Genomic DNA, 12,505 nt, shown 5'->3' with positions numbered 1-12,505 from the left:
GCCATTCAGCCCCTCCAGCCTATTCCGCCATTCAAATAGATCTCAACTCCATTTACCTGCCTTTGATCAATGTTCCTTGGTACCCTTACCTTACAAAAATCTATCAACCTCAGTTTCCAGTTGACCCCCAGCAACCACCGCCTTTTGGGGTCAAGAGTTCCAGATTGCCACAACCCTTTGTGTGAAAAAATGCCTCCCGATTTCACTCGTGAAGGGTCTAGCTCTAATTTTAAGATTATGCCCCCTTGTTCTGGATTTCGTCCAATAGAGGAAGTAGTTTCTCTGTATCTGCCCTATCGAATTCCTCTATCACCTCAGTTAGATCACTCTCTCAATCTTCTAAACTCAAGGGAGTCCAAGGTGTAATTCTCTAACTGAGCCTCATGGACTCACTATGTCACGGGTGATATCACAGCCAGGGCCTAGTCTGTCCCCACCGAGCATCCAAGCCTGTGCACTTTTCAACAGGGTCAGAGGGCGGCAATTAACAGCAGCAAGGCGGGCTGATATTTTTCCCCTTCCCCGGGCAGCGAGGCCCAATTGTGGTGTCCCTAACATTCATCCTAACTGAGAGAGCAGCATAGATCGGGAATCGAACCTGGGCCCCTCAGGCCGAGTCATGCACTTTACCAACCAAGGGCACCCAGAGCAGCGTGACTTGAAATTAAGGTAAACTCAGTGTGCGCATGGGCAGTTCTTCCCTCGCTGTCGGTGCTCAGAGATCCAGGCTGTGATGTAAACGGGACGTTTCCCGGGCCGCTGGTAGCTTCAGCACAAAGACACAACTTGCTAAAAGACAAAGCCAAAGATCAACTTAATACTGATTGCACCATTTCAAATTTAAATTTAATATATCAAATATAAAATTCTCATCCTTGTTTTCAAATCCCTCCATGGCCTCGACCCCTCCCTATCTCTGTAACCTCCTCCAGCCCTACAACCCTCCGAGATCTCTGCGCTCCTCCAATTCTGGCCTCTTGCGCATCCCCGATTTTAACTCGGCCCTAAGCTCTGGAATTCCCTTCCTAAGCCTCTCCGCCTCTCTACCTCTCTCCTCCTTTAAGACGCTCCTTGAAACCTACCTCTTTGATCAAGCTTTTAGTCACCTGTCCTAATATCTCCTTATATGGCTCGGTGTCAGATTTTGTCTGATAACGCTCCTGTGAAGCGCCTTGGGATGTTTTACTATGTTAAAAGCACTATATAAATGCAAGTCATTGTTAGTTTTGTTATAAAACTAGTCTCTCAGAAATATAAGCAACCCAGGTAACAGGAGATGCACACCAACAAGAAGATAACAATAATCAGGGAGAGCAGACAGTCCCAATTTACAAGGCCCTGATGAAATACCTGTCTCCCACTGAGAGCCAATACCTCAGGCCCTTTCAGCTCGGTAGACAGCTCCTGAATTAAACATGGAGGAATTACAAAGTGACTGAACATCTCACTGTCTGCTACCCTGAATGTGACAACATCTCAGCAACGTTTGTGTCCGATACTCTTGCCAGGCAACTTTCACTGATGAAGCCGGTGTGTGAGACACTCCGCCACAGTACAGTGACTAAAGGTGGAGAGACTGGGAATGAAATGCCACATGATTTGTTTGGAACCCTAATCAAGAACAGACACAATTTTTAAGGCTAACAGATCAGAGAATCATAAAGCACAGAAGGAGGCCGTTCGGCCCATCGTGCCTGTGCCGGCTCTTTGAAAGAGCTATCCAATTAGTCCCACTCCTCTGCTCTTTCCCCACAGCCCTGCAATTTTCACCCCTTCAACTATTTATCCAATTCCCTTTTGAAAGTTATTATTGAATCTGCTTCCACCCTTTCAGGCAGTGAATTCCAGATCATCACAACTCGCTGAGTAAAAGAAATTCTCCTAATTTTACCCCTGTATTTTCTGCCAATTATCTTAAATCTGTGTCCTCTGGTTACCGACCCTCCTGCCAGTGGAAACAGTCTCTCCCGATCTACTCTTTCAAAACCCCCTCATAATTTTGACCACCTCTATCAAACCCCCCCTTTTAATCTTCTCTGCTCTAAGGAGAACAGCCCCAGCTACTTTAGTTTCTCCACATAAACTGAATTCTCTCATCCCTGTTACCATTCTGGTAAATTTCCTCTGCACCCTCTCCAAGGCCTTGACATCCTTCTTAAAGATGAAAGCAAAACAAAAATGAAAAGTTGTCTGGTATGCAGTATCGGCAGAGATAAAGCTGGTTGATTGTCTTTTAGGACATGTCAAACTGTGTTGAAATCAAAACTCATTAGAAATCTCCTTACTCTGCTTTCCTGTGGAGAGAATGTCATTATGTGCCAACCAGGGCAATTCTCCTTTCCCCACAGCTCACATCAGCAATGCTGCCTCCTGAAACCTGGCTATTTTACCTTGATGCTGCATTTAACAATGGAGAAAATAAAACAAATTCTCTAAATATTTTGGCTGCCAAAAAGTCCTTTCTCTTGAAGCAATGCTGCAGTTCTTCAAATGGATGCAGATTTTCCACCCTGAATTTGCAAGCTCTCAGTGCCAATCATTCGATCTGACTCTGGGCACTGAGCAGAAAGGACAGCCCTCACCCACGTGTACGTTGGGTGAATCGACAAAAAAAAAACACCTCACCCCAGGCCTCACCCTTACATCGCCTGTTTCATTAAGCTCTGTTCACAGAAAGAAAGAGCTTGCATTTATATAGCACATTCTGAAGACTTCAGAACAGCCTGAAGCCCTTTTACGATCAGGAGACTACTTGAGAAGTGCTGCCGTTGTGTCGGCAAATACAGCAGCCAATTTGTGCACAGCGAGATCCCACAAACAGTAAATGAGTGATTGCCTGATTATTCTATTTTTGGTGTTGTTGGAAGCCTACGGGAGCGTAGTGGTTCTGTTACTGGACTAATAATCCAGAGAACGTGAGTTCAAATCCCACCCTGGGAGAATTGAGAATTTGAATTCAGTTTAAGAAATCGGGAAGCAAAATGTTGGCATCAGTAGAAGTGACCGTGAAGCATTGACGCGAGGTGCGGCCTACGCAAAGGCTGTATGGGGAAAGGCCACCGTCTAAAGCCACCCCACCCTGTATTGCACAGAATGTATTTGAAAATATGTACCGTGTTTTACAAATTGTAACAATGAGATCATAGTGTGTACGATCTGTACTGTATTGCTTTGAATGCTATGCTGCATTTTGAGCCCTCTATCTGAACTGTGTGTATCTTTAGATTTTGTGGAATAAAGTATATTTTGAAATAAAAAAAGACTTTCTCAGGACAACTAAATGGCGGCCTTGCCAGCGACACCCACATCCCGAGAAGTAGGTTGCTTCTGGTCTCTTTGGGAAAGGTGTGAGATGAAAGAAAGAAAGACGTGCATTCATATAGCACCTTTCACGGCCTCAGGATGTCCCAAAGCGCGATGAAGTATTTTCGAAGTGTAGTCACTGTCGTACTGCAGGGAAACGCGGCAGCCAATTTGCGCACAGCAAGCTCCTACAAACAGCGATGAGAAAATGACCAGATAATCTGCGTTCAGGTGTTGGGTTGAAGAAGGGGCAATAGCAATAAAAGTAGAAATTCACAAAATGTAACTGAAAGGTACAAAGGGGAGTGTTTGCCATCTCAACACGAGTCACACACTGTGCAAAATATTAATTGTTTCTCCTGTGTTTCCAGTTGATTTCATAGGAGGGTTTGATTCCTATGGGTACCAGGCCCCTCAGAAGACTTCTCATCTACAGCTGCAGCCTCTGTACACGTAAGTGTTTTAAAGGACATTTCCGGGGGGGGTCCCAGCAGATTTCCGAAAATCTGCTGCGTTGCTTCCCCCCCCCTACCATCCGTTTTAGCATTTAGGCTTTGCTCAGATACTCTGGGGAATGTTGTCCGAGGATAATATCCATTTTTTATCTTTTAATGCCTGTCTGTGAGAGCATCTTTAATTTTATTATTCGCTCCATTGTGGTCGCTGTTGCTAATTGGCATTCACGGGGGAAAAAAAGAGAAAAAGCTCAGAGCTGCTGGAACTCTGAATATCGTAAACACATCAAGGGACGGCACGATTGCAGGCCCAGAGAAGTGTTTGTAGGTATTCTGCTCACATCTCCTGCAGCTGATTCGATCGGCATTGCGAAGAGCTGGATTTTCAAACATTATGTGGGGGGGGGGGTGGGGGGGCGGTTTTAACCACCTCCCCACGACGGGTGGGAGAGGGTCGGAGGGAGGGAGGGGGTTAAATTGTTAAAAATGTGAAACCCGACCCCCAGCCCGTCGCGAACGCTTCTGCTTAGCGTTTAATCGCAGAGGGTCTGTGCGAGGCGGGGGGGGAGCGTTTAGTCCGAGTGCTCTGAAGAGGCGAGGGTCGGTGATTGTAATATTTAAATGAGGCTGCGTTCCTCAGATTTTGGCAGCCGTTCGAATTTAAGAGCTGTGGGCCCGGGTTTCCCCGGGGCTCGGGTGGCCCGGCAGCTGAAGGGAGGTGGACGATGTCGGAGCCAGCTGGTAAGGGCTCCTCCAGCACTGCTTGTGGGCCAGGAGGAGCGGCAGTGGCCGTGCCACACGGCGAGGGGTGGTGGAGGCGGTGTGACAGAATGTGCGTGACCATGGCAATGATCAGTTCAAGGGAATCGCGGAGCAAAGAGGGATGTCCCTCGCCCAGCTGCCTGTTGGGTAGGGGTGGCCAACCCTCCAGGATTGTCCTGGTGTCTCCAGGGATTAAAGATTAATCTGGGAGAAAAACCAAAGGGACATTAAAAAAGAAATGGTGTGGTTTTTTTTTTTCATTTTCTTTAAGCGCTTTCGTTGTAAATATATTGGAGATTGGGGGGGTGGGGGGGAGAAAGGGCTATTTGACTGGGCGAGGCAGTTGGAGGCAGGAGGTCATGTGATGATACCTCCAGCAATACGTCCAACCAGAGTTGGCGACCCTAATGTTGGGGGAGCCAGTGAAGCACCTCAATCCAGGCCTCGCCTGTTCCTTCGAGCTCAACGGGAATCTCGGAGGTGCTTCCACCGTAACTTTGCCGGACGTGCGGCAGAAATCCCGTTTACGATGCACTTCCGATGGTGGAGCAGGAGCAGCCCTGAGGAAATCATAGAATCTGACAGCACAGAAAGAGGCCATTTGGCCCATCGTGCCCGTGCCGGCTCTATGTAAGGGCTGTGCAATTAGTCCCACCCACCCCCTGATCTTTCCCCATAGCCCTGCAAATTTTTCCTTTTCAAGTATATATCGAATTCCCTCATGAAAGTTACTATTGAATCTGCTTCCAACTCGCTTCTTAAAAAAAAAATTCCTCATCTCCCCCCCTCTGGTTTTTTTGGCAATTATCTTAAATCTATGTCCTTTGGTTACCGACCCTCCTGCCAGTGGAAACAGATTGTCTTTATTTACACTATCAAAGCCCCTCACAATTTTGACCTCCATTAAATCTCCCCCTTAACCCACTCTGCTCTCAGGCAAACAAACCCAGCTCCTCTAATCTCTCCCCATAACTGAAGTCCCTCAGCCCTGGTACCATTCTGGTAAGTCTCCTCTACATCCTCTCCAAGGCCAAGACTTATCTTAACAAGTAGATGACAAGTAGGGGTGTAATAACCAGCCTCACCATACCTGGGCTACGTCGGAAGAAAAACAATGAGCCCAGAATCTATCTCTTGATCACACAGTGACCTCAGCTGGAAAGTGCACAGGCTTGGTGTCGCACGAGGACACGATGGGGTTTGGTTGTGGTCAAGTAGCGAACGCTCACTGTTTGGATTAGAATCATAGAATCGCACAGCACCGAAGGAGGCCATTCGGCCCATTGTGCCTGTGCCGGCTCTTTGGAAAGAGCTATCCAATTAGTCCCACTCCCCCTGCTCTTTCCCCATAGCCCTGAAAATGTTTTCCCTTCAAATATTGCCTTTTGGTAAGGGAAATCCAGGCAGGAAAAGCGGCCACTTGCCTGTGATCCTGGCTGGGGCCTGTCGAACTGAACTCCAGTATGACTTCAGGAGAGAGGAGGGAAGAAAATAGTTTGTGATGAGGGTGGAGGGGTGAGGGGGAGTTTATATAATGTCCAGTGATTTCTGAATTAACGATCGCAATGCATCATTTATGGCATTTTTTTTTTAAAGTACCACCTCATATTTTTACTCATCCCTCCAACCAGCCTCATGTCTCCCTCCCCATCTGAACCCCCCCACCATCTGGACGAGCTATCCTTTACCAATTGCTTTGCTTCAGAAAGAAATCAGTTTAGCCTGCTTGAGTGACTTTTTCCTTTCGTATAATTTAATAGAGAGGTCTCGTAACATCTCGTTTGAAGCCAATCCCCCAGGCGCCATGCACAAGCCTGAAGAGGGTGCTGATTGCAAGTTGGCTGTCACTTAAATGAGGCTTTTAACTCCTCGAGTGTGCCAAGGGCCGACTCTGCTTTGCAAAGCTCAGAGTGCCAATTCATTTGCTTCCTCGCCCGTCCGTTTACTAAATTAGGTCTCGAAGAATACTGCTGGAAAAGCAGGGGAGCCCTGTAAAAATGGGCCAAATGGAAACATACAGCACATCGTCAGCAAAATGATCTATTTTTTCTATTTCAACGGCCGTCAGCTGAAACTGGGGTGGGTGTGGGAGGGGTAGGCGGAGGAGAGGTGAAGAAGAGGGATGGGGGAAGAGGGGGGTGGAAGAGAAAGGGGGTGGAAGAGAGAGGGGGTGAAGGGGGGTGGAAGAGAGAGGGAGAGGGGGAGGCAGAGAGAGAGTGGGTGGAAGAGAGAGGGGGGTGGAAGAGAGAGTGAAAGGGGGAGGCAGAAAGAGAGGGGGAGGGGAAAGAGAGAGGGAGAGGGGAAAGATGAGAGTGGGGGAAGAGAGGGGGAGGAAGAGAAGGGGGGAGAGAGAGGGAGGGAGAACGAGGGGGTGGGGGGAGGGCTCTGGATCGAAAAGATCTCCTATGCAGCTTTCAAACAAAATAATTAATTTTCTGCCGCACGAGTCCTGGAAAAAAATGGAGCTTTTAAACATATTTCATGCCCCGATTTATAGAATAGGAACATAAAAGCAGGCCATTCATCCCCTCTATCCTGTTCCGCCATTCAATTAGATCATGGCTAAGCATGAATCATTTTAAATTTCTGTGATAAGCGTCTTTCGTCGGTAAAGTTGACCATGGATGGAGCACTGAAGACCTCCAGATCAGAAAGTCCTTGGTCTGTCTTAAGACTGGTCTCAGCTGGGGAAACATTGCAGGGGGGGGGGGCGGAGGGAGAGGGAGGAGGGGGGAGTCACAAATGGCCCTGTACCTTCTGGGCTTCGGAAGGGGGGGAAAAATCACCCGGGGATCCTGAGCCCTTTTGGAATGTGTACGTGTATGGGTGTGAGGTGAGGGAACAGGGCCAGGCCAAATTTACCCTATTGACCTCAATGCCTAGGGTCAGACCGAGGGTGAGCCACCCGAGGGAGGGCCAGAGGTCCTTGTGCAACCATATCCCAATGTCAGTCAGGGGAAAGAGGGAGAGCTGGCATAGAAAAAAGAATGGACTTCCAGAAGGCATTTGATTTGATAAGGTCCCACATAAGAGACTGTTAGCTAAGTTAGAAGCCCATGGAATCGAGGGAAAAGTACGGACTTGGTTAGGAAATTGGCTGAGTGAAAGGCGACAGAGAGTAGGGATAATGGGAAGGTACTCACATTGACTGGATGTGACTAGTGGAGTCCCGCAGGGATGTGTCTTCGGGCCTCAATTATTCACAATATTTATTAACGACTTAGATGAAGGCATAGAAAGTTTCATATCTAAGTTTGCCGATGACACAAAGATTGGTGGCATTGTAAGCAGTGTAGATGGAAACATAAAATTACAAAGCGATATTGATAGATTAGGTGAATGGGCAAATCTGTGGCAAATGGAATTCAGTGTAAACAAATGTGAGGTCATCCACTTTGGATCAAAAAAGGATAGAACAGGGTACTTTCTAAATGGTAAAAAGTTAAAAACAGTGGATGTCCAAAGGGACTTAGGGGTTCAGGTACATAGATCATTGAAGTGTCATGAACAGGTGCAGAAAATAATCAAGAAGGCTAATGGAATGCTGGCCTTTATATCTAGAGGACTAGAGTACAAGGGGGCAGAAGTTATGCTGCAGCTATACAAAACCCTGGTTAGACCGCACCTGGAGTACTGTGAGCAGTTCTGGGCACCGCACCTTCGGAAGGACATATTGGCCTTGGAGGGAGTGCAGCGTAGGTTTACTTGAATGATACCCGGACTTCAAGGGTTAAGTTACGAGGAGAGATTGCACAAATTGGGGTTGTATTCTCTACAGTTTCGAAGGTTAAGGGGTGATCTGATCGAAGTTTATAAGATATTAAGGGGAACGGATAGGGTGGATAGAGAGAAACTATTTCCGCTGGTTGGGGATTCTAGGAGTAGGGGGCACAGTCTAAAAATTAGAGCCAGACCTTTCAGGAGTGAGATTAGAAAACATTTCTACACACAAAGGGTGGTAGAAGTTTGGAACTCTCTTCCGCAAACGGCAGTTGATACCAGCTCAATTGCTAAATTTAAATGTGAGATAGACAGCTTTTTAAGCAACCAAAGGTATTAAGGGATATGGGCCAAAGGCAGGTATATGGAGTTAGATCACAGATCAGCCATGATCTTATCAAATGGCGGAGCAGGCACGAGGGGCTGAATGGCCTACTCCTGTTCCTATGAACTTGCATTTATACAGCGACTTTCATGACCGCAGGACATCCCAAAGTGCTTTACATTTAGTGATGTTGGTTGAGGTTGATAAGTATTGACCTGGACACCAGGGAGAACTCTGCTGTTCTTCTTCGAAATAATGCAGTGGGATCGTTTACATCCGTCCGAGAGGGCAGACCGGGCCTCATCTGAAAGAGGGCATCTCCAACAGAGCAGCGCTCCCTCAGTACTGCACTGGGAGTGTCAGCCTAGATTATGAGTTTAAGTCATAGAATCATAGAATCTTACAGCACTGAAGGAGACCATTCAGCCCATCGTGCCTGTGCCAGCTCTTTGAAAGAGCTGTCCAATTTAATCCCACACCCCAGCTTTTTCCCCATAACCCTGCAAATTAGTCCTCTTCAAGTACATGTCCAATTGCCTCAAGTACATGTCCAATTGCCTCAAGTACATGTCCAATTGCCTCAAGTACATGTCCAATTGCCTTTTGAAAATTCCCATGGAATCTGCTTCCACCACCCTTTCAGGGAGTGTGTTCCAGATCTTAACAACACTCTGTGTGAAAAAATTTCTCATCTCCCCCCTGGCTTTTTTGCCAATTATCTTAAATCTGTGTCCTCTGGTTACCGACCCTCCTGCCAGTGGAAACAGTTTCTCCTTATTTACTCTTATCAAAACCCCTGATAATTTTCAACACCTCTATTAAATCTCCCCGTAACCTTCTCTGCTCCAAGGGAGAACAATCCCAGCTTCCCCCGTCTCTCCACATAACTGCATTTCCTCATCATGTTCTGCAGTAGTGTGCGACACTGCAAGCTCAATTAAATATATGAGCTGACTCACAGCTCACTATTATTAATATACACCCTGCCAGCCCATTTATTACAAGAACCATTTATTAATAAATATTCTGTCCATTGAATCCATATTAAATCCCCCACCTGTTGCAGCACTCTGATTAATTAAAATTCAGTTCACATTTTTAATCCTTTTGAGAGTTGAGAGGCCCTTTCAACTTGTAAGGTCTGCACATCTTTTCTTTCATATAATGGCTGCAAAAAAATACATAATTTCAGGATATTTCTAATACCTCGTCAAGAAGCCTTTGATTTCTAAAAAAAAATACTAGGCCAGATCGGGAAAGATACCAAGAAATGTATAATCTTTCGAAGAATGAATAACAGTGTCAGGTTGTATATCAACATTTGTGCATAAATTACCATATTTGAATGCACACTAAAACTGTAATGATAAAAGTATCACTTCAAACTAACAATAACATGAAATTAGTTCTTGAAAATAAAATGTTAATTGGAATTTTCTTATCTGCCAAGCTATATATTTTTCCCTTACTCCCTCTTTTACCCAGTCCTCCATTAGCTTCCCTTCTCTCTTCTCTGCTCCCTCATTCTCTTTCTTTTTTTTTCCTCTCCTCATCTCCTCCTCATTTTCTTGGTCGGATTTCTCTCTCGGTCTTTGGATAAAGCTGTGAAAATAAGCATGTGGGATCCTAGGTTTTATAAATGGAGGTAGCGCTAACCCTGTACAAATCATTTTGTTAGGCCACAGTTAGAATACAGTGTCTAGTTTTGGTCTCCCTACTTTAGGAAAGATGTCAAGGCACTGGAGAAGATGCTAAAGACATCAAGGCTACCAAGATAATATCAAAGCTGCAGTTATGAGGAGAACCTGGGGCTCTTTTCATTAGAACAGAGATTGAAAGGAAATCTGAGAGAAGTGCCCACAATTATGTGAGGTTTTCATACAGTAAATAGGGAAAAACCATCTCCATTTGTCTCTGGGTTGGTTATTTAGGGGGCGTAACTATAAGATCATCACCAAAAGGATGAAGGGCGAAGTGTCTGTTCCTAGAGGCCTTTTGTGATGCACCTTGGGACTTATTTACATTTAAGATGCTATATAAATGGAAAAAGTTGTTGCTGAGAGGTTAGAAGAATTTTTTTTTGGAGAGGGTTGTTAGGACGTCGAAGGCCTGACGAGAAACAGTGGTGGAAACAGAATCCATAATAGCGTTCGAGAAACAACATTTCAAAGAGTTTGGAGAAAAGGTAAGGGAATGGGCAGGAGAGGGCTGCCTCTCCCGAAAGGGCATGGGATTTTTTAGGATTCTCGCCGAAGAAAGGGGATCATTGATAATACAGTGCTATGGAACCAGTCACAGGGGGCACTTGGGAAATCTTCCAATTTCCTATATGGCCAGTCTGCTCCTGGGAATGGGACCAAGTGGATTACTCTTTCAGAGAGCTGGCACAGGGGCAGTGGGTATACTGGCTGCCTTCTGTGCTGTAAAATTAAATGATTCACTCCCTTTTCATAGAATCATAGAATCATAGAAAGGTTACAGCATGGAAGGAGCCCATTCGGCCCATCTATGCAAGAGCAATCCAGCTAGTCCCACTGCCACCTCCCCCCCTCCCAACCTATCCCCGTAGCACTGCAAATTTTTTCCTTTCAGGTACTTATCCAGTTCCCTTTTGAAAGTCAAGATTGTTTCTTGGCAGTCTGTTCTTCTCCCTTCTTCCAAAAGCCGGGAACTAAAAATGACTCCCTTCTGTTTAACCTAACGCATCTGTTAATTCCAGCCTGGCTCTTTTCATGATGTCTGCTGTGAGACTCAGTCTGCCTTGACCAGGTGCTGTACTATCTGAAATGGCACAGGTCATCATGCATTGCAGCTGCCCAAACCATTTGTGCTGTGTTTCAAAAACAACATGTACTACACAACAAATTCCCAGCGTTTTGTGCAGTTTTGTGCAGAATACCAAAAACACTTTCACAAAGCACTGGGATTCATTTCTAGAGGGACAGAATTGAAAAGCAGAGAAGTTATGTTAAACTTGAATCGAACCTTGGTTAGACCACACTTGAAGTACTGTGCACAGTTCTGGTCTCCATATTATAAAAAGGATATAGAGGCACTGGAGAAGATGCAAAAAAGATTTATAAGGATGATACCAGGACTGAGGGGTTATACCTATCAAAAGGCTGAACAGGCTGGGGCTCTTTTTCTCTAGAAAAGATAAGACTGAGGGTGACCTGATAGAGGTCTTTAAGATTATGAAATGGTTTGATAGGATAGATGTAGAGAAGATGTTTCCACTTGTGGGGGAGACCAAAACTAGGGGCTATAAATATAAGATAGTCAGTCATAAATCCAATAGGGAATTCAGGAGAAACTTCTTTACCCAGAGAGTGGTGAGAATGTGGAACTCGTTACCACAAGGAGAAGATGAGGCAAGCAACATAGATGCATTTAAGGGGAAGCCAGATAAACACATGAGGGAGAAAGGAATAGAAGTATATGCTGATAGGGTTAGATGAAGTAGGGTGGGAGGGGGCTCGTGGGGACCATAAACGCCGGCATAGACCAGTTGGGCCAAATGGCCCATTTCAGTGCTGTAAATTCGATGTAATTCTATGTAATCGCTACTAAACTTGGCTCGGTTTGCAGCACTCTCGCCTCTGAGCCAGAGAATGTTGGAGTTCAAGCTCCACCCTAGGGCTTGAGCACATAATCCAGGCTGCCATTGCAATGCAGTATGGAGGGCGTGCTGCATTGTTGGAACTCCATCCTTTGGATGAGACCTCAGAACAAGGACCCATCTATCTGTTCCAGTAGTTCAGGTGGATGTTAAATATCGCATGGCACTTGTTGAAGAGGAGCAGGGTGTTTTCTCGGTCCCTTGGCCAACATTCCTCCCTCAACCAAAGCCAGCGCCTTTCACGACCTCAGGACGTCCCAAAGCGCTTTACAGCCAATGAAGTATTTTTGAAGTGCAGTCACTGTTGTAATGTAGGAAATG

At 45.8% G+C, this 12,505-nt stretch overlaps 1 protein-coding gene across 1 annotated transcript in view; it reads left to right on the top strand.

Moving 5' to 3' along the window:
• nkain1 (sodium/potassium transporting ATPase interacting 1) overlaps positions 1-3,760 on the top strand; it is a 375,231-nt gene extending 371,471 nt beyond the window's left edge. Inside the window, exon 6 of the mRNA XM_068006844.1 lies at positions 3,675-3,760. Coding sequence (XP_067862945.1) covers positions 3,675-3,760 — 86 coding nt within the window. The remainder of the gene's footprint in view (positions 1-3,674) is intronic.
• Positions 3,761-12,505: the final 8,745 nt, after the last annotated feature.

The sequence above is a fragment of the Heptranchias perlo genome, chromosome 26, assembly GCF_035084215.1.
Source record: "Heptranchias perlo isolate sHepPer1 chromosome 26, sHepPer1.hap1, whole genome shotgun sequence".
Taxonomy (NCBI): domain Eukaryota; kingdom Metazoa; phylum Chordata; class Chondrichthyes; order Hexanchiformes; family Hexanchidae; genus Heptranchias; species Heptranchias perlo.
Note: the sequence above shows the minus strand (reverse complement) of the source record. Positions and strands in the feature narration are given on the sequence as shown.